This window comes from Pseudonaja textilis, chromosome 1, assembly GCF_049901715.1.
Source record: "Pseudonaja textilis isolate UNSWEBS1 chromosome 1, rPseTex1.2, whole genome shotgun sequence".
In the NCBI taxonomy this organism is placed as follows: domain Eukaryota; kingdom Metazoa; phylum Chordata; class Lepidosauria; order Squamata; family Elapidae; genus Pseudonaja; species Pseudonaja textilis.
In genome coordinates, this window is record NC_141990.1 from 213206849 (window position 1) to 213233103 (window position 26255).

At 39.0% G+C, this 26255-nt stretch overlaps 1 protein-coding gene across 1 annotated transcript in view; it reads left to right on the top strand.

The window, feature by feature from the left end:
- The window catches only part of ADCY5 (adenylate cyclase 5), a 220655-nt gene that overhangs the window by 187009 nt on the left and 7391 nt on the right, over positions 1-26255 (top strand). The window contains exons 11-18 of the mRNA XM_026707994.2: positions 1851-1948; positions 7871-7958; positions 12913-13029; positions 13620-13778; positions 16272-16447; positions 23020-23052; positions 24944-25076; positions 25805-26068. Of these exons, the coding sequence (XP_026563779.1) occupies positions 1851-1948; positions 7871-7958; positions 12913-13029; positions 13620-13778; positions 16272-16447; positions 23020-23052; positions 24944-25076; positions 25805-26068 (1068 nt within the window). The remainder of the gene's footprint in view (positions 1-1850; positions 1949-7870; positions 7959-12912; positions 13030-13619; positions 13779-16271; positions 16448-23019; positions 23053-24943; positions 25077-25804; positions 26069-26255) is intronic.

Genomic DNA, 26255 nt, shown 5'->3' on the forward strand with positions numbered 1-26255 from the left:
GGGCATTAAATTAGGCAATTATACTGTAAATAACAATTCTTTACTTGGCCATCATGCACTGCATATATGTATGTATGTATGTATGTATGTATGTATGTATGTATATGTAAGTATTGTATGTATTATTAAGTAAGTTTTTCCACAAAACAAAAACAATATCAAACTTTAAGTTAAAGATAAGAGAAGTAAAGAAGAGAAAAGTTAAAAAGAAATTAAGAAAAGAGAAAAGAAGGAAAAAGAAAAAAAAGAAAAATCAAGAAGTAGGTCCAGTCTTCTTAACAGCACTCATAAATATATTTATATTTTACTTTCTCTGTCTGAAGATATAAAATTTTCCTTTCTATAATCTACCTATTCGTGTCTTTTCTTTTTCCAGCAAAAAGTCTATATGGAGTTTCTGATAACTAATAAATTTAATAATTGATCTTTCTCTAAGCAAACAAGTTAATTTTGCCATCTCTGTTCTGTTATTTTCATCAACCATGCTTCCATTGTGGGTATTTTAGAATCTTTCTATTTTGGGGTATATAGTTTATTTATTTATTTTTATTTGATTTATTTGATTTGTCAGTCGCTTACAAAATAATAGGTATAAGTGTAAACATGAGTAAGAATACAAAAAATAGGTATGATTAAATGGGGACAATAGGACAGGGATGGGAGGCACGATGGTAGACTTATGCACACCCCTTAGTTGTTTCGCAGCAGGGATCATATATAAAAATAATTTCCCCATGTTTTTTTCCCTATAAAATGCTTTGGTGCTAAAACTCATAAAAGGCATTTTTGGCCATAGAATGTTTATATCTACAATGCTCTCAGTATTCTAATATTCTAACGCAATGTTCAAAAGACAACTGGATTTTCTTGTTTTGCTTGAAGACGTTTTGCTTCTTATTCAAGAACTTCTCCAGTTCTGACTGAATGGTGGAGAATGGATGGATTTATATTCCTTACTGTCATCTGGTTGTTAGCCTTCTTTCTGAGAGTCATTGAGGCCACTTGGAGGTTTATCTGTGCTCTCAGAGTCACCTGCATCCTGTAGTCAGCCATTTTTTTTCTGGAAATCTGTTCATACTCACCACCATTTGAAGGGTGTTCATCCCAAAGTGATTAGTTTAATGTCGAATGGTACAGGAACATGAAAAGAGGTCTTTGCTTCTCTTTTATCCAGAAAGACTTTTGCAAGGCAAAAATCATCACTGGCCATAGTTTGCAGTGCCATCTCTGCGATTTTGGACGCAAGTCGTCTGCCATAGAACCGCACCTGGAAATCTGGTTGTCATGACCTTCCATAAGATTTAGGGAGACATGTGTTTCAGGACTTGGGTTTGTTCTTTTCACATCTATTTAGGCCTTCATTCAAAGATTTTCTTTTTAGAATTTGCCGCAGCAACTAGAAAAAAGTTATTTTTTCATATTGGCAACAAGTTTATGTTGCAGTCTCTTTCCAGGAAAGGTAATGTTCAAAAAGTTTTTGAAAGAAGTGGTCTTGCATTGAATATAATTGGCTTATGATCTTTTGCCTTCTTTCCAAGCAGTTCAGATACCTATAAAGATGATTGTTTCAGAAATCCCTGCTATCAATCTGAAAATCTTTTTGTCAGTGTCCAGGGAATCTTACAGCTCAGTCAATATAAGCCAAAATTGCTAAGAAGGGCTTGTAGGTAGAAGGCAACTAGTGGCTCTCTTAAAATTGCTAGGTTATACTTTATAAAATCCTTGGCTATTGATCTACCACAGATGGTGGGGCTGAGTTTCAACAACATCTAGTAGATCATAAATTGTTGCCTATGACTCGGAGTTTTCAGGGTTTTTTTAAAAACATGGAATGGTTTCTTTCATTGCAGTATTCCAAACAGGTGGATGATCGATTTGGTGCATATGTGGCTTGTGCTTCCCTAGTCTTCCTCTTCATTTGCTTTGTTCAGATCACAATAGTGCCGCAGTAAGTAGATCTTTGTACATTTGGTTATTTAATATCTATCTACTGTCTCTCTGTCTGTCTGTGTTTAGCTTTATTGCACTAAAGCAAAATCGGGTAGCAACTGGTGGCCCATAAATGCTTTTTATGGTTCTTGAAACCTCCATTGCCTTTTGTACTAAATCTCAATGGCACAATTGTCCAAAATGAGCAGCACAGTATCTCACCATTTTAGCATTTAATATGCACACAGAAGGGAAGCTTTCATTTTAAAACAAGAATTATAAATGATAAATTATAAGAATTATAGAAGTAGGAATAGATCGTAGATAGGTAGAATCTTTAGGAACCTTCCCATTTGGAAATGTTTAATTGATACAAAAGAGTTTTTAAAAGTTGAACTTTGGAACTTTTGCTCCGAACAGTTTCACTCCTGTTAACTATGCAAGATACTGTATATTGTCAAGAAGCCTTCTGTACACTTTGATCTCCATATTTTGAATACATATGGCAGAAGAAGCTGTGCTTAAATCACCTCAACTGCAGACAAAGAATCTTGAGAACTTCAGTTTGGGTGGAACTGCTACAAATAAGGGAGATGTTTTGTACTTCAAACTGAAAAGCAAAGAAGGGCTTCTGGAAACAAGGAGTCAAGAATTAGGGAACATGCAAGGTTACACCAACATTGTAGTGACTTTTTAAGCTAGGGCAGTAGGAAAGTAGGATCCGAAATGAAGAAAAATGTTAATGGTGAGGGATAGCATCTTCGCCAACTTTGACCTGATTAGTACTCAGAACAGGACTGTAGGACTGTAGCCCCAGGACTGTAGGCTGGATCAAAAGTTGAAAAACATTTCAGAAGAAAGCATGCTGTTGAATGGAATTGATACCTTCCAAGCTGGTTGGAAGGAAGAGAAATGAGTATGTCAAAGGAAGAGAAATGAGTATGTCAAAGAGTCTCCTTCCTTTTCCAAAGGGGGATCTAAGCATCAGGTGTGATAATTCCAGCCTTTCTCCCATCTGCCTCTCTCCATCAAAGGAGGCAGGAGATGTTTGGTGAAGGAGAATATGTGGGAAGGGAAGGGAAGGGAAGGGAGAGATGTTTAAGAAGAAAAGAGATGGGAAGAAGAGTGGTTGCCATGAAAGTCGAATGGCTTGTCTTCAGAAGTTGTGGGTGCTCCATCACTGGAGGCTTTTAAGAAGAGACTGGGCAGCCACCTGTCTGGAATAGTATAGGGTCTCCTATACCATTGAGCAGGGAGTTAGACTAGAAAACTTCCAAGGTCCCTTCCAACTCTGTTATTCGGTTAAATGCAGTCCACTTCAGCTAATGCTCTTCAAGAATGCCTGCTCTACCTTACTCATGAAACTTCCCCGGTCTTTAACTACCACTGTGAACTCTTGTGCTAGAGCACAAAAGGCAGAGCTGGTTCAAAAAGCAGCAGTAATCAAAGCTGTATCATTTACATTTTAGAGGGCTTCATCTAGGAAAACTTAACAGAAATCCACATGAAACTTGCACCTACAATCAGCCTGATCTCTGCACTGAATATATGATTAAAAGGGATTAAAGTGTTTCCTTCTAGATGAGTTTAGCATCTTGGAATCTTTATATGCAGATATATAATTTTCATTGAATGAGGATTTTCACGGGATTTGCCACTTTAATAAAAACTGCCCCAGCAATCACAAAAACAAGAACATTTACTATTTTGCTTCTGATTGTTCCCAACCATATTGTGCAGCGCTAGAAATATGTCCTGGGCATCTATTGCTGAGATAAGGTCTGGAGAACCCATTTTGTCAAAAAAACAAAAAACAAAGTAGAAATGTGTTTGTAATCCCCATTTTATGTGTTTCTGAATGTTAATGTATTAATATTAATTCTTGTGTAAAATAGCATCTTATTCTGTGATAAGATGGGCAGTCAATACATTTTTTATAAATAAATATAACAGAAGCACTTGACAGCCATTTTATCTCAGACAATAAATTAAATCACAAGATGTTTCATAAAAGTACAAGATTGCAGATTACAGTTGTAAACTGATACAGTAATTTATATAATTATTAAGATACAAGGCATATTCATAGAAATAGAATAAGTATATATTTATTAATAGGTAACAAAACCATGTTGAAGGGATGTTGTGATAAAAAAAGAATATATTTAAATGGATGAAGTGGGAGTTGGACTTGAAGCTGTACCTGCATATGGTTATGCAGAAGATTATATATTCTATATAACCCAACAACTCTGAGCCATATAAAAGTTGCCTACAACCCATGGTTTTAATCTAGATCAGGGCTGTCAACTCTCGGCTGTGGGCCGGATGCATCAAATGCTGGCCACGCCTACGCCCGGTTTAGTGAAGGGGGAAAAAGTCCCGATATGTCACGTGACACTGCCATGACAACACGAGCTTGACTCCCCTTTTCTAGATGAAGAAAAATATTTTAAAAATGGAAGTAATCGTGGTAATTAAGAACCAGTTTGATGTCGTGGTTAAGAAAGTAGGCTATAAACTGGAAGACTGAGTTCAGTTCCACTTTAGATAGCCTTGAGCCAATCATTCTCTCTCAGCCCTAGGGAGGAGGCAAGGGCAACCTACTTAAAAACTCGCTATATGAGTTGTCCCTGTTTCCTAAAAAAAGGTATCAAGAGTTGGAACTGCATCAGTGAAGTTGGGTGGAATTTACAAGAGATGTAGGGCATTTTATTAAGCATTGGATCAGGGAAGCTGTTTAGATTCACTATCTACAGCACTGCAAACCCAAACCAGCTCTTTTTCTGCAATCTTCAAGCAGGTCCATTAGAGCAGGACTTCAGCTGACTGGCTGAACAACAACAGAAACAAAAGATGGTTTAAAACAGAGCCATACTTTAACAATATCAATAGTTATTTTGAAGGAATTGAAATTTAACCCTTATTTATTTCATTTAGCATACTTACATGGTCTAGCAATATATATTAACATTACATTAGGAATAGTAAAACGCAATAAAATATAAATGTTAAAAAGTTCTATGTTCAAGAACATCATTTATATTTTAAAAAAATCAGACACTGGACCAGTATATGCCCTCAGCTTACAGCTGATCATTATGTGATTTAACCCTGATAAAAGATAGGTACTAGAACTCAAAGAGATTTTAGAGACAGACAAGCAGGCAGGAAGGCATAAGTAGACTTCTCCCAACCTTCAAGTAGTACAAAGTGCTGGCTAAGTTGACTAAGAATTTGGGGAATGTTAACACACTGGAAAAGATTCTTCCGCTGCATTCTACCATAGAAAGCGGTGTTGTTTTTACACCCATGATGCCATCTTGATTTCTACTTGCCATGTCTAGGAGCTGTGGTTTGTTACAGGCACTGGCAAATGTTCTTCTTGATAGAGCTTGATGGAACTTGATAAAGAAGGACTGGGGTGGCATGATAGCATATTCCAATATTTGAGGGGCTCCTACAAAGATGAGGGAGGTCAAACTATTTTCCAAAGCACCAAAAGGCAAGACAAGAAACAACAGTTGGAAACTAACCAAGGAGAGGAGCAACTTAGAACTAAAGAGAAATTTTCTAACGGTGAGAGCAATCAACCAGTGGAACTGCTTGCCTTCAATGGTTGTGGGTGTTCCATCACTGAAGGCTTTCAAAAAGAGACTGGACAACCATTTGCCTGAAATGATACAGGGTCTCCTCCTTGAGCAGTGGGTTGGACTAGAAGATCTCTGAGGCCCCTCCAACTCTATTTTCTATGTTTTATGAGCTACACTCCCCAAAACAAGTAGGTTATGTATTATCATTCAATGAATACAAAAGGTCTCTAAAAGCAGATCAGAACGACAACATTATCATATTTTGTAAGAGCCCTGTTTAGACAAAGAGTCTCTGCCCAATCAAGTCGTTTTTCAGACAGATTTTTTAACCTACATTTTCCCTTTTGTCAGCTTTATATTCTTAGGGGAAAATCCCTGGCTTTATATCTTTATTGCAAGTAATATTTCAGCCATAAAATATCAGGTCAGATGCAACATAAAATCTTGTTTTTAGAAACTCTGATGTTCTCCAAGTAGTGAAGGAATAAGGAGGGGATTGTAGGCACAAAATGCACTGCTCCCAAAATGGTTTATAGGATTGATTGTGTTGCTCATCTGATAGGGGGAATAGATGCTTTATGACACTGAATATGCTTTGAAGGGGTCTTTGAAATTCAGTGGGGTATTTTGTTTTCTTGAAAATTTTGCCGTGATCCTTCCATTATAATCAGCAGGAATGCCAGGAAAGAGGTGAATAAATTAGCAAGTGGAAGTGCTCTTTGTAGTCAAAAACGAATTTGAAACCCTGCTGGCTTTCACGAGGTTAGCCTTAATGTTCCTGAGCTTGATAATCATTGTAGTTTTAATTATGGATGAAGTTGCATGGCAGAAGGAATGCAAGCCTGCTCGGTTTGTGGATTGCATACATAATAAGTCAGAAAAATTGTCAAGATAAAATGTACACTCATATATGGTAATGAGGTTCAAAACTGAAATGGCAGATAACACTAAATAAAGATCTAAATATAGTTTAGCTCCAGTGGTCATTAGAAATGCCTCTGAAGGCAGCAGCATTGCTGGTGGCACGCAACCATGTTGTGCCTTTGCTCTGGTGTCCTTTTGTCTTTCTACAGGCATTTTTTCAGAGTAGGGGAGACAAAGAAGAATGATGGAGAAATAGGAATATTGACAGCTTACCCAATATTGCATGTGCTATAAAGAATTCGTACGTGATACCAACAAGATATTGCAATAAAGTCTTGTCAAATGGGATATATAAAGGCAAGTTTCTTGCCTCTACGATATTTCAAAATGTGCTGTTGAATTAGTATCTTCAGTATCCCCTGACATTTATCAGCACCTGGGGTTTATGGGTCATTATAGTCCAGCAGCAACTGAAGGGCCTTGTACCACTGGTTTGCTTATTGCTGCAGACACCTCTGTAATGGAAAGCTTATATAAAATACCAAGGGGAATGGTATTGATGTTCCCAACCTGATTCTTGCTGATTAAGAAAGCCAGCAAATGAGTTTTCCCATTCTCTTAATTACATTATAGAATTTATGTGAAAGTCTTTCCCTTACCATCTCTTTGTTTCTCTTTTAAACTGAAGATTGCTGCACCTAGCTGACCTGTGCTAGAGAAGTTGTCTTGAAGGTGCAGCTAATATCTACATTATAAAGTTGTGATCTGTATCTCAAGGAAGTGGAGGATACCAGAGTATGTAGCAGATTCAGAGTGCCAATTGGACTAACCTTTATTGCCAGGGAATCCAAGAGGGACTCTATATATCTAAACTGGAAATCCCTAAATGCTGGAGGACTGGTACCCTGGTACGAAGGCTGATACAAGAAAATTCCTTACCTGAAGAGGCAATGCCCTTGTGATTCGGAAAACACAGAAACAACAGAGCATATGCTTCTCCAGTGCTTATATTATAGAGATAGCCATACTAGTCTCATCTCACCATTATTGCATAAATATCCAGGGCACCCAGGACAATTCACATCTCCCTGCTGCTCACAGGCATTGTTGCCAGGTTCTGCACAGCAGTGCTCAAAGTTCATTGGATGGTGACCTGTGCCATCAATTAAATTTAATGAGCATCTAGTGTGCCTATTAGAGTAATTTGAACTTTTTATGCTTCCTTACCCTTCTAATGCTCCTACCCCTCCTTTTAGATACTTTTTAGACAAACATGTATACATACGCTTTCTGTTTTAATACGTTTTGATTTTTTGTATTTTTATTGATTTTTTTTCTCATTTTGGTCTCTAATGTATCTTCTGCGCTATTTAATTGATTGCACCTTACCTACCTTATGCTGATCTAGGATGATAATAGAGATTTTGTATGATTTATGGATAATGCAAGCTGTAGACTCACCTGACTTTGTTTTCTGGTTTCAGCTCAGTGTTCATGCTGGCGTTTTACCTATCCTGTTTTGTGATATTGACCACACTAGTGTTTGTTTCAGTCATTTACTCCTGTGTAAAGGTAAGTTGATTCCTGATGTACTGTTTTAATTAATTAATCTTAAAACACTAAAACAAGAGTTTGGATGGAAAAGGGCATGGCAAGTAACATAGTAGGAACCATATTTCAAACAAGAGGAAAATGGTGAAGAAAGTCAAGAGTTAAATTTTGATCTCCCTAAATACTTAATACATTTTCCCATCACAACTCAGCAGCAGTTTTTCCGATGACTTTTGTGGGTTGAAAGTTATGTTCTGAAACAAGAAAATATTAAAGTGATAGGAGATTATATGTCCCATACTTGTAAATTAGTAGAAGGTTGATTTTAAAATTGGAAATTTCTTTTGATCTTAAAATGAGATGAAGACCATAGAAACTACAATTCCTCAAATATGAGAACAGTATTTTTTCAGTGAATATATGATAGGTTAGAAGCAATGCCCATCCTATTGGTACATCAATTCACATGGTTTGGTATTCTACTACTGAAATATTTAGGGCTGAAATCCATAGGATTTTTAACATAACTTCAGAGGAAAGATTGTGTTTCAATAATTTCTTTTTCTTGTTTTCTTTTGGCATTTATCAGGATGCTTAAAACCATGCATGGGGAATGGCCAACATAAATATACAGTATTGGAAAGATAAACTTCTGGTTTGCACCATTGCTAATATGCATTGTTTACCAACATTTGACCTTTTTTTAACTGAACTTCCAGAAATAAGGCTTAATAAAGCAATTTGGTCAAAATCAGAGGTTAGGGGTAGGGAATTGTTTTATGTATAATATACTGTAGATTTCCAGGTCTTTAAAATTTTATATCACATTATTATCATTGTTGTATGCAACAGTTGGTTTGATAAAGCACAAAATTTTATGTTTATACAAGCAATAAATAGATACATATATATATCATCCAGCAACATGACAGACTTCAGGCTAAAGCCAAGTAGGCAGTTGACTTCAGTTTGAAGGTCACTAAAGCTACCATTCCTTCCAAAGCATTCCAAAAATACAAATCTTTCCATCTGATGATACTCAGTCAATATAGCCTGGGGCGCCATATATCCTTGACTGGCCTCATCAGTCCCTTCCCCTTTTGTCTGCTGTACAAACACAGCCAGAACACAAATATTCTGATTTTCTTCTGATTCTCTGATTTTCTTTACAAGGAGAAAAAAGTCAGTAAGAAACTGTTAACTTTGGCTAACATTGGCTAATGAAAGACTCGGGGACAAATCTAGGAGTTGAAATTATGAACTTTCCAGCTCCTTGGCATGTTAACTTAAATGCTTAGACTCTGAACTGTTATTCAAAAGCATTTTGATGTAGACAGTTCTGATGGTACTCTGAAGCAACTCCTGCATTTCTGAAACAACCACCCATTTTCCCTGCCCCATTTTTGCAAAACTCGTGGTTTACCACCTTCATGGTCCTTTGCTTTCCTTCCTTCTTGCATATTTTTCCATATCTTTGAAACCATCAATGTCAAATCTTGGGATGCATTGTTGGCCTTTTAACCATTAAACATTTCCATCCTAAATTATTATTGTTCTCTGCAAAGTCTACTGCTTCATGAAATTATATTTCTCCTTCATTGATATGAAGACTTTGTTTTTATACTTCCTTATATGGGCTATTTTGCTCAGTTATGCAGTTTTGAAAAAAATATTACCAAATGATCAAATGACAGGCATGTAGGTTCTTGGACAAATACAAAGAGTGATCTCTTTTCCCGGTTTAAAGCAGAGGTGGACTGCTGCCGGTTCGCACCGATTCTAGTGAACTGGTAGTTAAGATCAGGTACAGTTCGGCCAACCGGCAAATCCCACCACTGGCTGGCCCCTCACACGCCCGTTTTTGGGGCCGATTTTGGCCTGGAAAATGACCGAAAATGGCCCCAAAATGTCCCCAAAACAGCCTGAAAATGCCCCCCAAGCGGCCTGGTTTTTGAGCCATTTTCAGGCTGTTTTTTGTGGCCATTTTCAGGCTGTTTTCAGGTTTGTTGGTAGTCTAAAGAGCAGTCCTTTTCACATCATGCAGTTTGGGAGTGCTGACACAGAAGTCCAATACATCTAGAGGCATCCAGATTGGAGAGGACTTACCTATGCGGCTTTAAAAAATACTCTTGGATTTAAGGGAGGTATCAGTACTTATAAGTAGTGCTGATAATACAAGTGGTCCTTAACTTATGACTACAGGTGGGAACCAGAATTTCCATCATAGATCATTGCAGATATAAATCAAATCAGACACAATTTTACGACCTTTTTTACGATGGTTGCTAAGTGAATCACTCACCAAAGTCATTAAGCAAACTCCTTTGTATGGGTCTGAATGGGTTGTAAATGCAAACTCATCCTTCCAAATGGCAACTTTTTGCCAGAAATAAACAGCAACAAAGTCACAAATCACGATTGGTTGACCACAGGACATTGCAGTGGGTCATACATTTGAGTTGCTTGCCCAAACTGGGATCACATGAATACGGGGGAGGGTAATGGTCACAAGTGCGAGGAAGCGACTTTTTTTAGCCCTGCCTTAACTTTGAATGGTTTCTAAACAAATGGTTATATGTCAAGGATTGCCTGTAATTTTGTTCTCGGTTTGGTGCATAATTTATTTCTGCCAATATAAAATGGCGTGGTATTTCACTGTGATTCATCCATAACAGTAAGAGCTGCTGGTGTGCTACACTCTTAGTTTAACCACAAGAGTATTGTCAAATGTTGTTGCTGTTTCTAGTATCATCATCTTCATCTTCTTTTTGTTTATAAAGATTTTTTTATTTTTTAACAACAAACAAACAAACATAAACACAAAACATAAAACCTTCTTTTCATTGTACAGTGTGTTGGCCGTTACAAATCTTCTTGTGCACAATATCAATAGTCCTTCCCTTCTAACTACATTATTAAAATTTATTTTACATGAATATGCATATTATATTATATTGTTATTAACTACTTATTGGACTTTACTTTTAAACTATATCATCCTTTTTGAGCAAATTTTAATTTTTAAGATATCTCAATTCATAATATTCATTTCATTATAATCCATTATAACATATTACATTGTCTTATCTTTATTCTATCATTGTATTTATATTGTATTATATCCTATTTCCCTATTCTCTTTTCTAACCATTGATGAAATAAATCCCAAATTTTATAATACTCTTTATCTTCTTGCTGTCTAATTGCTAATGTCAATTTACTCATTTCTGCACATTCCATTATTTTCATATCATCTTCATCTTCACCACTAGCAATATGATACTGCATTTTGCTGTGTCTTATGTCACGTTCTTATATGTCTCCTCCTTTCCAATCCATTCCTTTGCCTATTCTAGAAAACACAGAAAAAAATCTTTATATTCAATGTCAGGGAGAGTAGCAACTTAAAAACAATCCACATTTATGTGGATTGTTCCCCTCTTTCTTTTGCCAGCAAATCCATGTTTCCTATCATCAAATAATTTCATAATTATGTTTGTGTTTGAAGGAAGTGAAAGTCCTTCTCTAAGTGCAAAAGGGGGAGGTTGATGGGTTAGTCATTGCTAAAAGACTAATTGGGTTCCCCCCCCCCCTTTAAAAAAAATGCTTAGAAGCTAGTTGATGAAATAATAGTGATGGATATGGGAGCTGTTATTTCTCTTTTGTTTCTGGGTTTTTCTCTAGGAATGGCAGTGGAGAGGACTATGATGAGCTGAAATTAACACCCAGCAGGGAGGCCTTTAACTTCTATAGAATTTCTGCATTTGCATTCTGAGCCTAAAGTATCTGTTTGGTCTCCATGGATTTGTGACATTAAAAATGCGTGTGGGGGAGTTGGAAGGGGAAAAAAACACTTAACACCAAACAAAAACCTAGTAATAGTAAGAGAAGGAGAAAAGTGGGGGAGAAGAAGAGGAAGAAACAAAGGAAAAAAGGACTCTCTAGCCAGGATAAAAACTTCAGCACACATACACTTCAGGGAGCCCAAATTCATGTGTCAACATTCTTTGGACTTTATTTATTCAAGGTAATATTGGTAACTATCAGGCCACTTTTGGTATCTTTGGTAGCATTTCCATCAATTTTTAGGATGATCAGATTTAATTGTAGTTTGCTTGTTCTACGCCAAACATATACAAATAAAAGGGTACATTTGGACAGGACGGTAGGCACGCTGGTGCGCTTATGCACGCCCCTTACAGACTGCTTAGGAATGGGGTGAGGTCAACAGTAGACAGTCTAAGGTTAAAGTTTTGGGAGGTTGGGGAAGAAACCACGGAGTCAGTAGTGTATTCCAGGTATTGACCACTCTGTTGCTGAAGTCGTATTACAGAGTTGGCGCGGTTTACCTTAAGTTTGTATCTATTGTGTGCTCGTGTATTGTTGTGGTTGAAGCTGAAGTAGTCATTGACAGGTAGGACATTGCAATAGATAATTTTATGTACTATGCTTAGGTCAGCGTAGTACATAAAATTTCTGAGGTTTCAGGGCATTTTTATTTGTCAGCATCGATATCATCAGTTGACTATTTTGTTTGCCTTTGTTGTCCACCTAACCTTGATTTCCCTTAACCCTTTTTATATTAGAAAAGTCTAAATAGTTTACAATTTAGAAACAGAACAGAATGCTGAAGATTTTTGTAAGCATATTCAAGTTGATACATCTTTCCCAAATTAGGCTTTGATCACACAGTGAAAACAAGTGTGGATCTGATCATAAAACATTCCTAATTTTGGATGCCATTCTCTGATTTTCACCTAAAATCTATTATAACTACCAGGGAGAATGAAGTCAATATAATAAGTTATTCAGCAATTGTATATTCCCACTGCAAAAATTACATGGATGTGGGGAGAGACAGTTGGCCATTCATTCATTCTTGGGCAATTAAATATTAATGCCTGTAGCATTTCAGCATGCCATAGATTTGTACAAAATCATACTTTTAAATATCTTATTTTCTCCTTCTATTCAGCTGTTTCCAGGTCCACTCCAGACTCTTTCACGGAAAATTGTTCAGTGCAAGACCAATAACACCCTAGTCGGAGTCTTCACTGTTGTATTAGTTTTCCTCTCGGCCTTTGTCAATATGGTATGCTACATTTCCCTTTTACGATTAAGTTTTAGTGTGAATTATTAGTGCTGCAGAAGCTGAAGAGCAAGGCCAAAATGTTGCTGTGGATTGGTAATTATTAATATAAACGTATAGAATAATCATACACAGTGTATTCAATTTGATTAGATTTAATATAAATTACGAAAAACTATTAAATTTTACTTTCTACATATCTCCTTTCTTTGCTATTCTGTCTCTTTTGTAATTGGCATGTAATTTGATTTTAGAAGAATATTTCCTTATAAACTTGTGGATATGTATCAATCCTCTATAAACTTCTCAGCCCCTGATTAAAATCATATAAAGTGTCACTTTTATGTACCATCTGACCATATGGTGTGGAAGGAAATATTTCCTTTTGTTTGTTCGTAAGCTCTCCACAATTTATCTTCAATGGAAGACCCTAGATTTTAATACTGTAGGAAAAGTCTCCATCTTGTGTGCATTGGTATAAAGAACTACCGCCGAAGACATGTATACACTATGAGGCACAAAGAATGCCGCTTTGGTTAGTTTTCTCCTTGGATTTGTCTTTGTTTGATGTTTATCTCTTCTTTTTCTACCAGTTCACCTGTAGTACTGTGGACCTTCGTGACTGTATAGCTGCAGAGTATAATCTCACTCCCCCTCAGGTGAATTCGTGCCATGTTGGCTATTCCAATTATAGCCTGGAAACCACAGAAGGATTCTGTGCTACTTCCCAGCCAAACTGTAACTTTCCAGAGGTATTTGCTTTGTGCTGTAATGTGGGTGCCTTTGTTTTGGGTAAAAATGGTGTAACATCCTATTGGGGTCTTCATTATTATATTGGTTTTTCTCTCAGCTTTTATCAATATAGTCTACTAAAATGGCATCATCTGCTCCTTAGAATCCTTTATTGAAACAGGGCTTGGGTTTTTGTACTTTCATTTGCCACTCAACTCTTAATCCCTCCGTATGATCTTTAAGAAAAATTCTTCATGTTCCATACAATGAAGTAATGAAAACTCCTTCAGGCTGAGGAGTGAATAATTTTATTTCAGAATGTTCCTGTGTGTAATCAGACTTTGCCTTGTAAAATTAGGACACCACAGGATAAGCGTTAGCGTAGCTCCCTTCTGAATTGCCATTTTCTAGGCAATGAATTGGGAGCTTTCTAAGTGCTGGGACGCATGCACTTTTATATAAAATTAAATGCATTCATATTGCAAGATGAGCTTATTGAATAACTTTCAAGAACACAATCACTAGGCAGTCCCATTCCGGAGCCCACACCCTTAAAGCAATATGCTTTTCCAATTGAACTGTGTAGAATGTGATGGCCCAGGACATGGCACAAAGGCAACACAGCCAGATAATAAGTAGGAATCCCTTTATTAGCTCCAAACTTTGCCCCCAAGGTTCTGGTTACCTTCTGGTCTGGAGAAAAACTCTTCAGAGCTGTTCAAGTCCAAAATGTTGTCAACAGAAAACTTTAACTATAAGTCCAAACAAGGCAATATGAGGTAATTAATTCGGCAGGGCAGCATAAGGAGTTCCAGAAGTGCAATAACACGGCAGTAAATCAACCCAGTTGGGAAGATGCCAGGAACGCAGAGAGCCACAGTCAACACAAGATAAACTCACGTTTGTTCCTGGCAAACGCAGCACTTAGCTGCCTCTCCTTTAAACTCTCTTCCCAGGTGTGCCTAGTGAAGGGAATCAGGGTCCTTTCCTCCCCTGTAAGCCATGCAACCTGCGTTGCTCTCTTCTCCATTCTTCCCTGTGTGCTCTAGGATGAAGAAGGGGTGAGCCTGGGTCTTCCTCTGAACTCCCTCTCCCTTGTTCTACTTCTTCCCTGCTCTGCCCAGCCTGACTTTGCCCTTCCGCAGTTTCCTCCACAGCCAATGGAGCCACACTTCCATTCCCTGTCAGCTGTGTATCTTTCTCCTCAGATTCAGACTCCAACAGGGGCATGACATAGAGGTTTTTCTATGTATCTTAGCCTGCAGAAATTGTAGTTGGGGACAGAGGGAGGAGCTCATCATGGGAGGGGAGATTCAGCAAGGCCTCTGTTGACCCCCTCCGATGATAAAAAGCTTGCAGCTCTCCAAACACTTGGACATTAGTCCCACCAAAAAGAATAAGGATATGTATGCAAAGATATATACAGAATTGCAGCCTAAATTTGCCAACTTAAAAAGACTCCAGTCTATTCCATGCTTGTGAGGGTATTTTAGGGACCTTGCACAATCCTAGAAAATGTTATTGAAGGAATTCCAGAGCAGTTGCTTCAAAGCATGGAGAGGCAAACATGTAGCACAACTACATCTTTTCTGGGGACTGTAGGTGGGCCTTCTGCAATTGCTCTATAACCCCTGCAGAACTCATAGTTGCTTCAAGGTGTTTCATAAAGGTGCCATATTTGCATCTACAGGCAATGCAAAGCAACTTTTACCTTCAAATCCCAACAGCCTGCTTTCAGGAGCTGCAGGCACATTTCTGTTCCTGCATGCTGCAAAGTTTATACATGTACATGCATCTGTGTACTGACATACATACACATCACACAGAGCTGGAGGGTAAGCTTTTCAAAGAAATGCCTCTTTTTGACAGTGAAGAATGTATCTAATATTTCTTTAGATCACTGGGAATTTGGCCTAATACTGCATATTATTGGAGAGTAGTTTGGCCTGGAAAAAAAAAGATTAAATAAACCTCTAAACTCATTACCTTTTTTTTCCTAGGCCTAAAATATGCTTATGTTCTATTAGCCTGTGTGGTAATTTGCAGTTGTAAAATTCAATTTAGTTTTAGAAATCATTTCAAAAATAATCTTGGTTCCTCCATTAGCAATGGAAAAAAGAAAAAGGCTCCATATTCTGTGTACTATCAGCACCGTTTGTCAACTATCCAACTGAATATGCTGGAGGTTGATGCCCTGCCAGCTGTTTATAGAATGGGGCATGGGGGCAGGTGGGGAGAATGAGCTCCATGACCACTGAGTTGTCAGGGAAGCATCTTACAAGTCCAGTGAACTCCCATTTGGTCAGAGGTTGCACGGGTCTCCTGGAAAGAAAGTTAGTTAGCCTGTGCTGCCCTCAGGATGGAGACCCTTGAAACTGACAAGTCTTAATTTGCAACTAACACATTATTCCTTTTTAACCATGTTTTGTAAATCTGCTAAGATGACCTTTAGTTTATTGATTTTTTTTCTCTTCTTGTTTTCATTCCCTTTTTCCTCACCCGCGCCCTCCCAGTACTTTACCTACAGTGTTTTACTGACCCTTCTGGCCTGCTCCGTGTTCCTTCAGATCAGCTGCATCGGGAAACTCATTTTGATGTTGATTATTGAATTTATATATGTCCTCATTGTGGAAGTGCCAGGCCTTACTCTCTTCGATAATGCAGACCTTCTGGTTACAGCCAACGCCATGTAGGTAAACATAAAGAGTCCAGGAGGGGAGGGGAAGGCGGCCATGGTTGGTGGTGTGAAATTTTCCTGAAGAACCATTGTAAATTGATATATTTTTATCTGGATTGGGCCACTTCATTTGACATGTATGACTGAACACTTTCCATTTTTAAAAACAAAATGTGTATAAAAATCCACATAGCTTAGAAAATTATTACAATTTTTTTTAACGTATCAAGAAGTGTTACCAAATGAAATGGAATAGTCCAGAACCAGGTTTATCACTTCACATGCCAAATTGGTGCCATTACCCAATATATTTCAGCAGTGTCTTAGCCCAAACCACCTCACAGGATTGTTTTGGGGAAAATAGTAGGAGGGGAAGGTATGTTGGGTATATTTGCTGCCTTGAGTTATTTATAAAAAAAATAATAATGATAAAAGCAGGATACAAATAAATACAAATATATCTCCAAGTTTTCACAGGCAGTAAGGAGAATACAAAAAAATAATAGTCAGCCTGGAGTTAAATGTTGATTTGCCTCACACCATGCTGAGAATCTCCAGGATTTTGGGGCACCCTTTGCTTGCCACTTCCATCTGAGGAGTAGAGGCAAAGGAAGGGAACATGGAAAGTATAGAGGGAAATCCTAAATATCCTAGAATCAAGAGTGATACAACTGCAGCTGGCTGTAGGAGAATGGCGTTCTCATTGGGCTAGCAAAAGGTGGATGTTGTGGTAGCCTAGCTCCTTGTTTTTTTGAAGTTATGGCTATCATTGGCTTGGGGAGCTGTTGGAAAAGCTGTGCGGTATTTGCTAAGGGAAGAGCTCTGTGCTGCTGTATGGATTGCAGGCAGGCTATAACCTTATCAGTTGGCTTTCAAAGGTGTATCTCACCCATCTACAGGCAAATGCCAGGTACAGCTTTTCAAGCAAATCTGCAGTAGCTATAGGCCAACTCCAAGTGGTCAAGGAGATCCCAGCAGCCACCTGAATAGGTTGTTGCAGGTGGTTCTCCCATTGCACGTAGGGCAAAATGTATGGGAGGCCACATCCCATGCAGATCAATAAACCAAGACCAACTAAGTGTGGGGATAGGGCAATATATATGAGAGATCATATCATGCACTGCTCCAGAAGGATTCTTAGAATGCTTGCCCCCCAAGGATGGGAAGCCCCTTGACCCATGGGGAATGTCATCAATGTCCTTATGTAGACATAGTATCAAGGGGAGGCACTGATAGTGAAGAGAAAAACATGAATGTAAGAGATGCAGAACAGGAGAAGTAATTATTTTCTAGCCTTAAATCCCTGCCACAAATCCCTTTCCCATCTTGTATGTTATATTGCAGTGGTTCTAACTTTTGATTCACGGACTCCTGGGCATTTGCGATGTGGTCACAGGGGGCCCATAAATATTTGATGCAGTCTAATGCTTTTAATCTTGAGTTAAGTCTTGGGGATCTGTGGCCATGGTCTGTGGCCACAAAAGATATTTAAAAGGATCTGGGGTCAAGTAAAGGTTGAGAACCGCTATGATATCAGAAAGGGAACCTCCCTTGGGATTGAAATGCCTCCAGGAATCAAGTTATTAGAATTTGTGGTGAAAAATAAGGGTCACTCTTTCCATTCTTCTCTCAGTGAAGTGACAAAAGGTTGGTGCATGGGATAGCTTCCAGCGCTTAGCTACAAAAGGCTTGTTTTCTCATGTGAGGATTAATTTCTTCCCATTTAAATTTAAGCAGCGTGACAAGGCTGGTGGCAACTTGATGGCCAGCCAGTGATATCTATTTTGATAGTGGGGAGGGAGGGAGGGAGGGAGGGAAGAAGGAAGGAAGGAAGGATTCTCAAGTTAAGCTCCAAAAGATGAACTATTCATGGTTAAGTTGTCTACGTTTTTAAATACTGCTTGACCTTCATGGCTGCAGGTCGTAAGGTGAAGTTTTTGCCAATATAGAGACAATTGAGTACAGCGGCTCCATGTCTGTCATTTGATGAAGCTGACACAGCTGCATCCAGCATCCAATTCAGAAACTGATGTCTAATGGTGCTGTAGCAGCAATGGTGTAGAATCCCTGCAAAATGGTTGCATTTCCATTACTCCCTACAATATCAACCGGAAGTTATTGAGGCTGATTAGTGGAATCTATCTCATTCCACTCTCAAACCAGCTCTGCGTAGGCAGGACTGGGTCTTGCCTACGCACCATATAACCATATAGGGCACCATATACAAGACCTGTTCCCATAAATCTTACTCAGACCAGCCAAAATCTCCCATGCCAGGCATACAAGAATTCAGCATAGATACTAGAGGTGGAAAATTGAATTCTGTGGGTGACTCTGGGCTTGCAGGATTTCTTTAAAATTGACATTAAGTGATCGCAAAGATGCCTTCTAAATGTGCAGTTCTTGGGAATAAGCCTCCTTCGACATAGAGGGGCTTTATTTTCAAATAGCACACACCCTGGATTGTGTTGCCTGGATGTGTTGATGACTCATTAATTTGACTAGTGACTCATTAGAGCTGGCTTCCTGCTCTGCAACATTTTGATTCCTTTGGTGATTAGCTACCTCGCTGCTCTCATATTATTTAGTCCAGTGATGTTTTATTATTTTCATAATGCCCTTAAAATACCCTGAATAGCCATTTTGATTGAACTCGATAAATGAGTAATGCATCAAAAAAAGATAAGAAAGTAAAAACTTTCTCAGTCTGATTCACAGAAAGGGAGGGGGAATCATATTTTTAATTGCTTTGCTGAGATAATCCACCTGAACATAATTTTTCTCTTCCTATAAGAGAAAATTGATGGCAAATTAGAAGCAAGGAGTAACCTGAAAACAAACCCTCTTTTAGACATTTTACAGTGCCAGGAATTTTGAGCAGGCTAAATTAGAGCACTTTGAAGCAATTACTTGCATCACCTCACAATCAAGATGTCAGGAATAAGATGAAGTAAATAAGCCCATCTTTTTCAAGAAATAAATGTTGGAGCTGCATTTTGCTATGTATTAACTTTTGTTCTGAAAGTTCTTTTAATAGCAAGAGTACTTAGACATATATATGGCTTCTCAGTGCTTTACGGCCCTCTCTAAGTGGTTTAAAGAGTCAGCATATTGCCCCCAAGAATCTGGGTCTTCATAATAGCTAGGACTCACTACTTGGCATACTATTTATGGCTGGTGGGAAACTTTTAGGACAGCCAAGCACAGCTTATGTGCACCTGCTTCCAGACCCAGGGAGCCCAATTCTTCTATTAAGATCCAGTGTGGTGTAGTCGTTAAGGTGTACTAGGAATGGCACATTGTACTCTCTCAACTACAGAAGCTTCCTTGGTGATTTTGGGCTAATCATTCCCTCCCTCACAGAGATTTGAGAAAAGAGATCTTACCACAAAAGAAGTTGCTACAATTATCCTTATAGAGGAGGATGATTATGTGGAAAACAAGGAAGTGGAATTAATTGAATTAATATGCATTCCCGATCCACCAAACTACTGTGGTACTTCACATTGGTGGGTTTCAAAAAAAATTTCCTACAGGGTGTGGGTGCGCACATTGCGTGCACACGTGCTCTTCGCACATGCACACACCAAATGCATGCTTGGTGCACAGGCAGCATTTGCAACTCATCTTCTGCTGCAAACCCTGTGTGTAAAACAGCTGGCGCATGGCAATCCACTGTGCCGCGTGAAGCAGCTCAGCAAAAAGGTAAGTGAGGCAGGGGGGCAGGCAGCATGTCGCCAACAGATGTCGTGATGCTGAAGCGCGTTGGTACCTAAGGAACTGTTGATTTCAGCCGCTTTCCTGGGTGGTACTCAACATTTGAAAACCTGGAAATAAAGGTAAGAATAGAGCCGGGGCGGGGCAGACCCAGCAGCTGATAGTCAAAGGCATGGCTACATACACAGACAGCTTGATGTTAGCTAAATAGAAATTTTAAACATACTTTAATTGAAATATGTTTAATTTGAAAAATTAATTTGAACCGCAAGAAAGGAAAACAACGGCATTAATTTGATGACACATTTCCTTTGCTGAGGCTGACGTAACAATTTGATTCTACTATAATGAAATCTTAAATCTGTGACAAGATATAAATAAAATTTCCAGGAAGGTACACACTCCTCCTCCTGAAATATGAAGAAAATTGTAATTGTAAGATATTCTTCCATTGAATGAAATCATGTCAATAAAGGAGAATACGTGTAGTTCAGAGTTGAAACGAGGGTTCCTTGGTGCTCTCTGAGCTTGCTTGTTTCTTGCAGACATTTCATAATCCTAATTAGGTAACATGATTAGTGCTAGTAAGGAGTGCTGTTTACTGTCAGTTTCTATTCTGCTGACTTGACTGTCTGTGTGGGTGTGGGCAATCTTAGAGATTCTTTGACTGGGCTGTTTACTGATGGCTCTTTGGCAGTTTCTTGATTAGGGTGTTGCTTATTTGATTGTTGGTCTGAAGTTAACCTTGGAATTAATCTATGCTGATCTGGGTGCTGATTCCTGATGGAGAGGTGCTGGAGTCTTTTGGTCTCTTTTGGGCTGGTTAATTGTCTCTCTTCATAGTCTATAGATGTTGTTGATGTCTATGTGTCTATTGATGGCTGATTTGTCAGAGTGCCAGGCTTCCAGGCTTCCAATACAATTTGGTAGATATGAAGAATCACATTTTCCACATAATTCAGTGAAATACTTTGGCCTTAAAAGGGATTTTGTCAATGTAATATTTCACAACCAATACATTATGCCCATTTGGGTATAGATATCTTTAGATTTACACATCACTGGAATTATTTGCTTAACTTCTAAGCAGATATACAATGTCTTGTCTAACTCTATAATTTCCCTTCTAATCCTTCCCGGTAAATCCTTCCCTTCAACCAAAATTAAATCCAAAAAGTCCACATTAAACCTCTTGTGTTAACCATACTCATCGAACACATTCTTTCAAAGTGGTTATGGCTCCCCATAGTGTCCAAAGTGAAAAACTGAAAGAATGTTATCATGGAGCATTTGCACATTAAAAATCTCTGTCCTAAATGTATGCTTCTTTAATTTATTAGCATATTGAACCGAATGGTCAGGGAACATTTCTTTGAACAAGGTCAGGGAACATTTCTGAAATTATTTTCAACCTCTTTATCAACCATGATCATAAGAAGTGTCACTATTTTCTTTTGTGCATTGGTGTGCATGTATGTTTAAATGTCCTCTGGGAAGCTGATGGTGGGTTGTGAACATTTCACTCTGGGTCATTGACAAATTTGCGGGGGGGTGAGAAAGGGGTGAGGCTTAGGAGGAAGAAGTCCCTAACGTTCTATGCTGCTGCCTAAATGCATCTCTCATAGGGATGTTCTTATATTTTTCATATTGCATAGGATGTCTGTGTTTCAACCAGATGGTTAGTAGGTTGAATTTGCAAATGGCTTTATGTATGATGGATGGGGCTTGGGAAAGAATGCAGTTTTGTTGACTGAACTGGTTACATTCCAGACATGAAGGGGATAGAACAATCTTTGGAAAATGATATTTACACACATACGTATTGGCTCTCCATTCATATTAACTAGGAAGTGCCCCCAACTGTTTGAGAACATGTATTTTCTTAACAGGGATGTTTTTATCCACTATTAATGTATTATAATGTGTCAGTACTTTTTTATATATATTGTAAATAGTGATGTCTATTGCTGGTCTAATAAAGAAAGTTATATTCTATTCTTGCCAGCTGCCTGCAGTTTGGCAGTTTGAATCTCAGACATGAGAGATGTGTGCTCATGTGTGCCTGCACCCCTCCAGCTAGGAAATAAATGCAGTGTTCATAAGGAATCGGGCTATAGTCATTTATTGGATGCAAGATAAATGTTTTCATTGGGTGAAAAAAGGGAACATGTAGCCCAGAACAATTTTTGTACTTCCTTTTGTTTAAATTTCTTTCCCACTTCACAACAGGGCAATGTGTGTATCCCATTCTGCCAGTGGGGAGACAAGGATAAGATACATATTTAACAGATAATCAGAGTTAGAAGGGACCTTGTAGGTCATCTAGTCGAACCCCCCGCCCAAGCGGGAGACCCTGCATCATTTCTGACAAACGGCAGTCCAATCTCTTCTTGAAAGTCTTGAGTGATGGCGCTCCCACAACTTCCGAGGGCAAGCTGTTCCATTGGCTGAGTGTTCTCATTGTCAGAAAGTTCCTTCTTATTTCCAGGTTAAATCTCTCCTTGTTCAGTTTCCATCCCTTATTCCTTGTGTGGCCTACAGCAGTTTAGTGAAAGAAGATATGAGGCTAACATGGCTCAGAACGCAAAAGCTTATCAATGCAAGTGATGATGATCACTCTAATGATCACCTCAAAGGTGCTTTTTTGAAAAGCAACTTGAGTGTTTTTCCTTGAGGAAGAAGAAGCAAACCTTTTGCTTCTCATCCAAGAAGCTTCATCCGTTGCGATTCATTCACATTGCCTTTTGATAAAGCACCTTTGAGACAACTTTGACCTGATGACTGAGAATCTCCACAGGCTAATGATGTTTAAAAGAAATGAAAGATCTCTTTGTTTTGCCTAAAGTATGTCCCTCTTGTTCTTTCAGTGTGTTTTCCAATGAGACTGAGAATGGGATATGGTGAGTTAATGAAGGGCGATGTTATTGCATTTTCAACAATTCATCTAGACTCTGTGGAAGCTTGTATTGGTACAGATCTGTGGCAGAAGGAGGGAGGGTGGTCTTGGGTCAAGATGCTGCACTTGGACTGCAGCTGGTTGCATTCACGCTTTTACCCAGGACACACCTGATCTTTTCCTGGATCAGGAGTCCTTGCACTCAGTCGTTCGAGTCCTGGTCATCTCACATCTAGACCACTGGTGGGATTCAAATTTTCTTACTACCAGTTTTGTGGGTGTGGCTTGCTAGGCGTAGTGTGGCTTGGTGGGTGTGGCAGGGGAAGGATACTATAAAATCTCCATTCCTACCACACTCCTGGGGGAAGATTATTGCAAAATCTCCATTCCCTCCCCACCCCACTAACCTGCTTTCCAGCTCTGTTCTCCTGTGCAGGGCAACAAAAGAAGACCCAGACAATCAACTGGGACTCAAGAGGCAGAGAATAGATGGGGGTGGGGCCAGTCAGAGATGGTGTTTGCCAGTTCTCCAAACTATTCAAAATTTCCGCTGGTCAGAACTTGCTGAATGCCACCTCTGATCTAGACAATTGCAATGTGCTCTACATGGTGCTACCCTTGAAGAGCATTTGGAAGCGTCAACTGCTGCAAAGTATGGCAACACTGGCAATTCTTGGGGTCCCTAGGATGACCCATGTTACACCGCTGCTCCACAAGCTGCACTGGCTGCGGTTCAAGGTTTTGGTTATTACCTTTAAAGCCCTGCATGACATGGGTTCATGGGTTACTTGAGGAGCTGCCTTACCCCACTGGGACTGGCCCACTCACCCACACCAACATAGGAGACCTGCTGCAGACCCTGTTTGGTGAAGGAATTCTAGGGCCTTCTCTCCTGTGGCTCCTGCCCTTTAGTCCATCTTACCCAGGAGTGGGTTTCAAATTTTTTAACAACTGGTTCTGTGGGCATGGCTTAGGTGGTGGGCATGGCTTGGTGGTCATGTGACTGGATGGACATGGCCAACTCAACATCACTCACATTGAGACACGCATCTCCTCACCTGGCCTCTCGTGACTGTGGGGAAGCTGCAACAGTTGTTAAGTGTAAAAAATGGTCATGAGTCACTTTTTTCAATGCTCACTCCACACAAGCAGTAAAGGAGGGGAAAAAAACTCCAGAGAAGTTCCTGAGACAGGAAGTCTAGTCCTGCCAAGAACGTAATAAGGGTTAACGGAGAGGCAGTTTCTGTAAGCAACACCAGAATGTTTCCTTCCTGCCTTCCTTACAGGATTAGGCCAGTAATTTCTTCTAACAACCGGTTCTCCAAACTGCTTAGAATGTTAACAACTGGTTCTAGCGAATAGGTGCGAACTGGTAGAATCCCACCCCTGATCTTACCCCCTGAGGTGAGATTGGCTCCTACCCTTCAGTCCTTCCTCAGCAGCCTGAAGACCTGGATCTGCCAGGTGGCTTGGGGTCCCAATGGGTGGAGCATCACTTAGAAGGTGGTTGTTGAATTAAGAGGCAATCCCATTCCCCCCTCCCATTCATCTTTTAGCTATATTTTATCTTAATTGGGATTTCTTTTCTTTTTTTTTATTCTTTTAACAATATTTATTTGTTAGGATTTTAATGCTGGAAGCCACCCAGAGTCGTTTTGTTATGAGATGGGCAGCAAATAAATTAAATAAGTAAATAAACAAATGCATAAATAATAACACACAACAAGGGACACTCAGGACACGGAGAAATTGAACTCCAAGCCCTCTGGCAGCATTTCTAGGGATGAGAAAGACTGGAAGGTTTGATTTGACAACATGCGAAGCATTATGTTCTTTATGCTTGAGTCACTGTTGCATTATAATTTTCAGATTTGTGCATTTTGTTTCCTGTATAGTCCTTCCCATGTGTCCAGGGTTGCTTTGAAGATTGTAACCCCTGTTGTCATCACTGTTTTTGTCTTGGCGGTCTATCTACATGCACAGCAGGTGGAATCCACAGCGAGGTTGGATTTCCTTTGGAAGCTTCAGGTGCGTATGTCCGCAGGTGCTTATTCTTCCATGCCTGTCTTTAATATTATATTAGAATACCTTCTTACGATCAGTATGTGATTGCTGCTCACGCTGTTATTTTGTTGGGCTACTGTGCTCATAAATCAGAACTAGAATTCTCAGATCAGAGGAAACTTATGCAGGATATTTTTTTTTACATTTCATGATCACAGATATCTTGCTTTGTAATATTTAATCTACAGGGGGCTGATTGACATCAGCTTATAGCTTAGTTAAGCAATACTGACAAGCATATTCCACACAGAACGTTTGTGTGGGAAAAAGTGTTACACGAATATTGTAAATTGAGTAAAGAAAGAGTTTTGTAATTCAGTGGGAGTCCTTTTCAAAAACGAATTACTTTTACTCGATGAAATTACATCTCAAGGATAACAATTTTGGAAATTTTTCTGCTTTTACGAACATCTGTTGATTATTTATTCTTCATAGAATTCTGCTCCTATTGATCTGCTCACCAAACTGAATCAGAACTTAAAACGAAGCTTCCACCGATATTTGAGAGTTCAATTTTGAGGACAGAATTAATAATTTCAGTAATAGGCCTTCTATGTATGCTTAAAACTAGAACCCAATGAAGTGTAAAATGTAATTCTGTTGATACCAGTCTATTAATGCATATTTATTTCCAGCCCATTTCCCTTATAAATGAAGTTAACTTGCAACCACCTCCTTGTCTCTCTCTTCAGGCTACTGAAGAAAAGGAGGAGATGGAGGAGCTGCAGGCCTACAACAGACGGCTTCTCCATAATATCTTGCCAAAGGATGTAGCAGCCCACTTCCTTGCACAGGAACGGAGAAACGATGAACTGTATTACCAGTCCTGTGAATGTGTTGCTGTCATGTTTGCTTCCATCAGCAACTTCTCAGAATTCTACGTGGAGTTAGAGGCCAACAATGAAGGGGTGGAGTGCTTGAGGCTCCTCAATGAAATCATTGCTGACTTCGACGAGGTGAGCAAATTCAAGGAGAGCAATGGTCTCTTCCATGCTGAGGACCGATCACTATGTAAATACCCTGTTCCACACAATATTGTCTTTGACACTTTGGGGTGTGTAGGTTCAGGGGGTTTAAGTGTCTTTTTTTAAAAACTTTCTGCAATACTAGAGATTAATGCAAAAATTTAGTTGAACCTTCTCT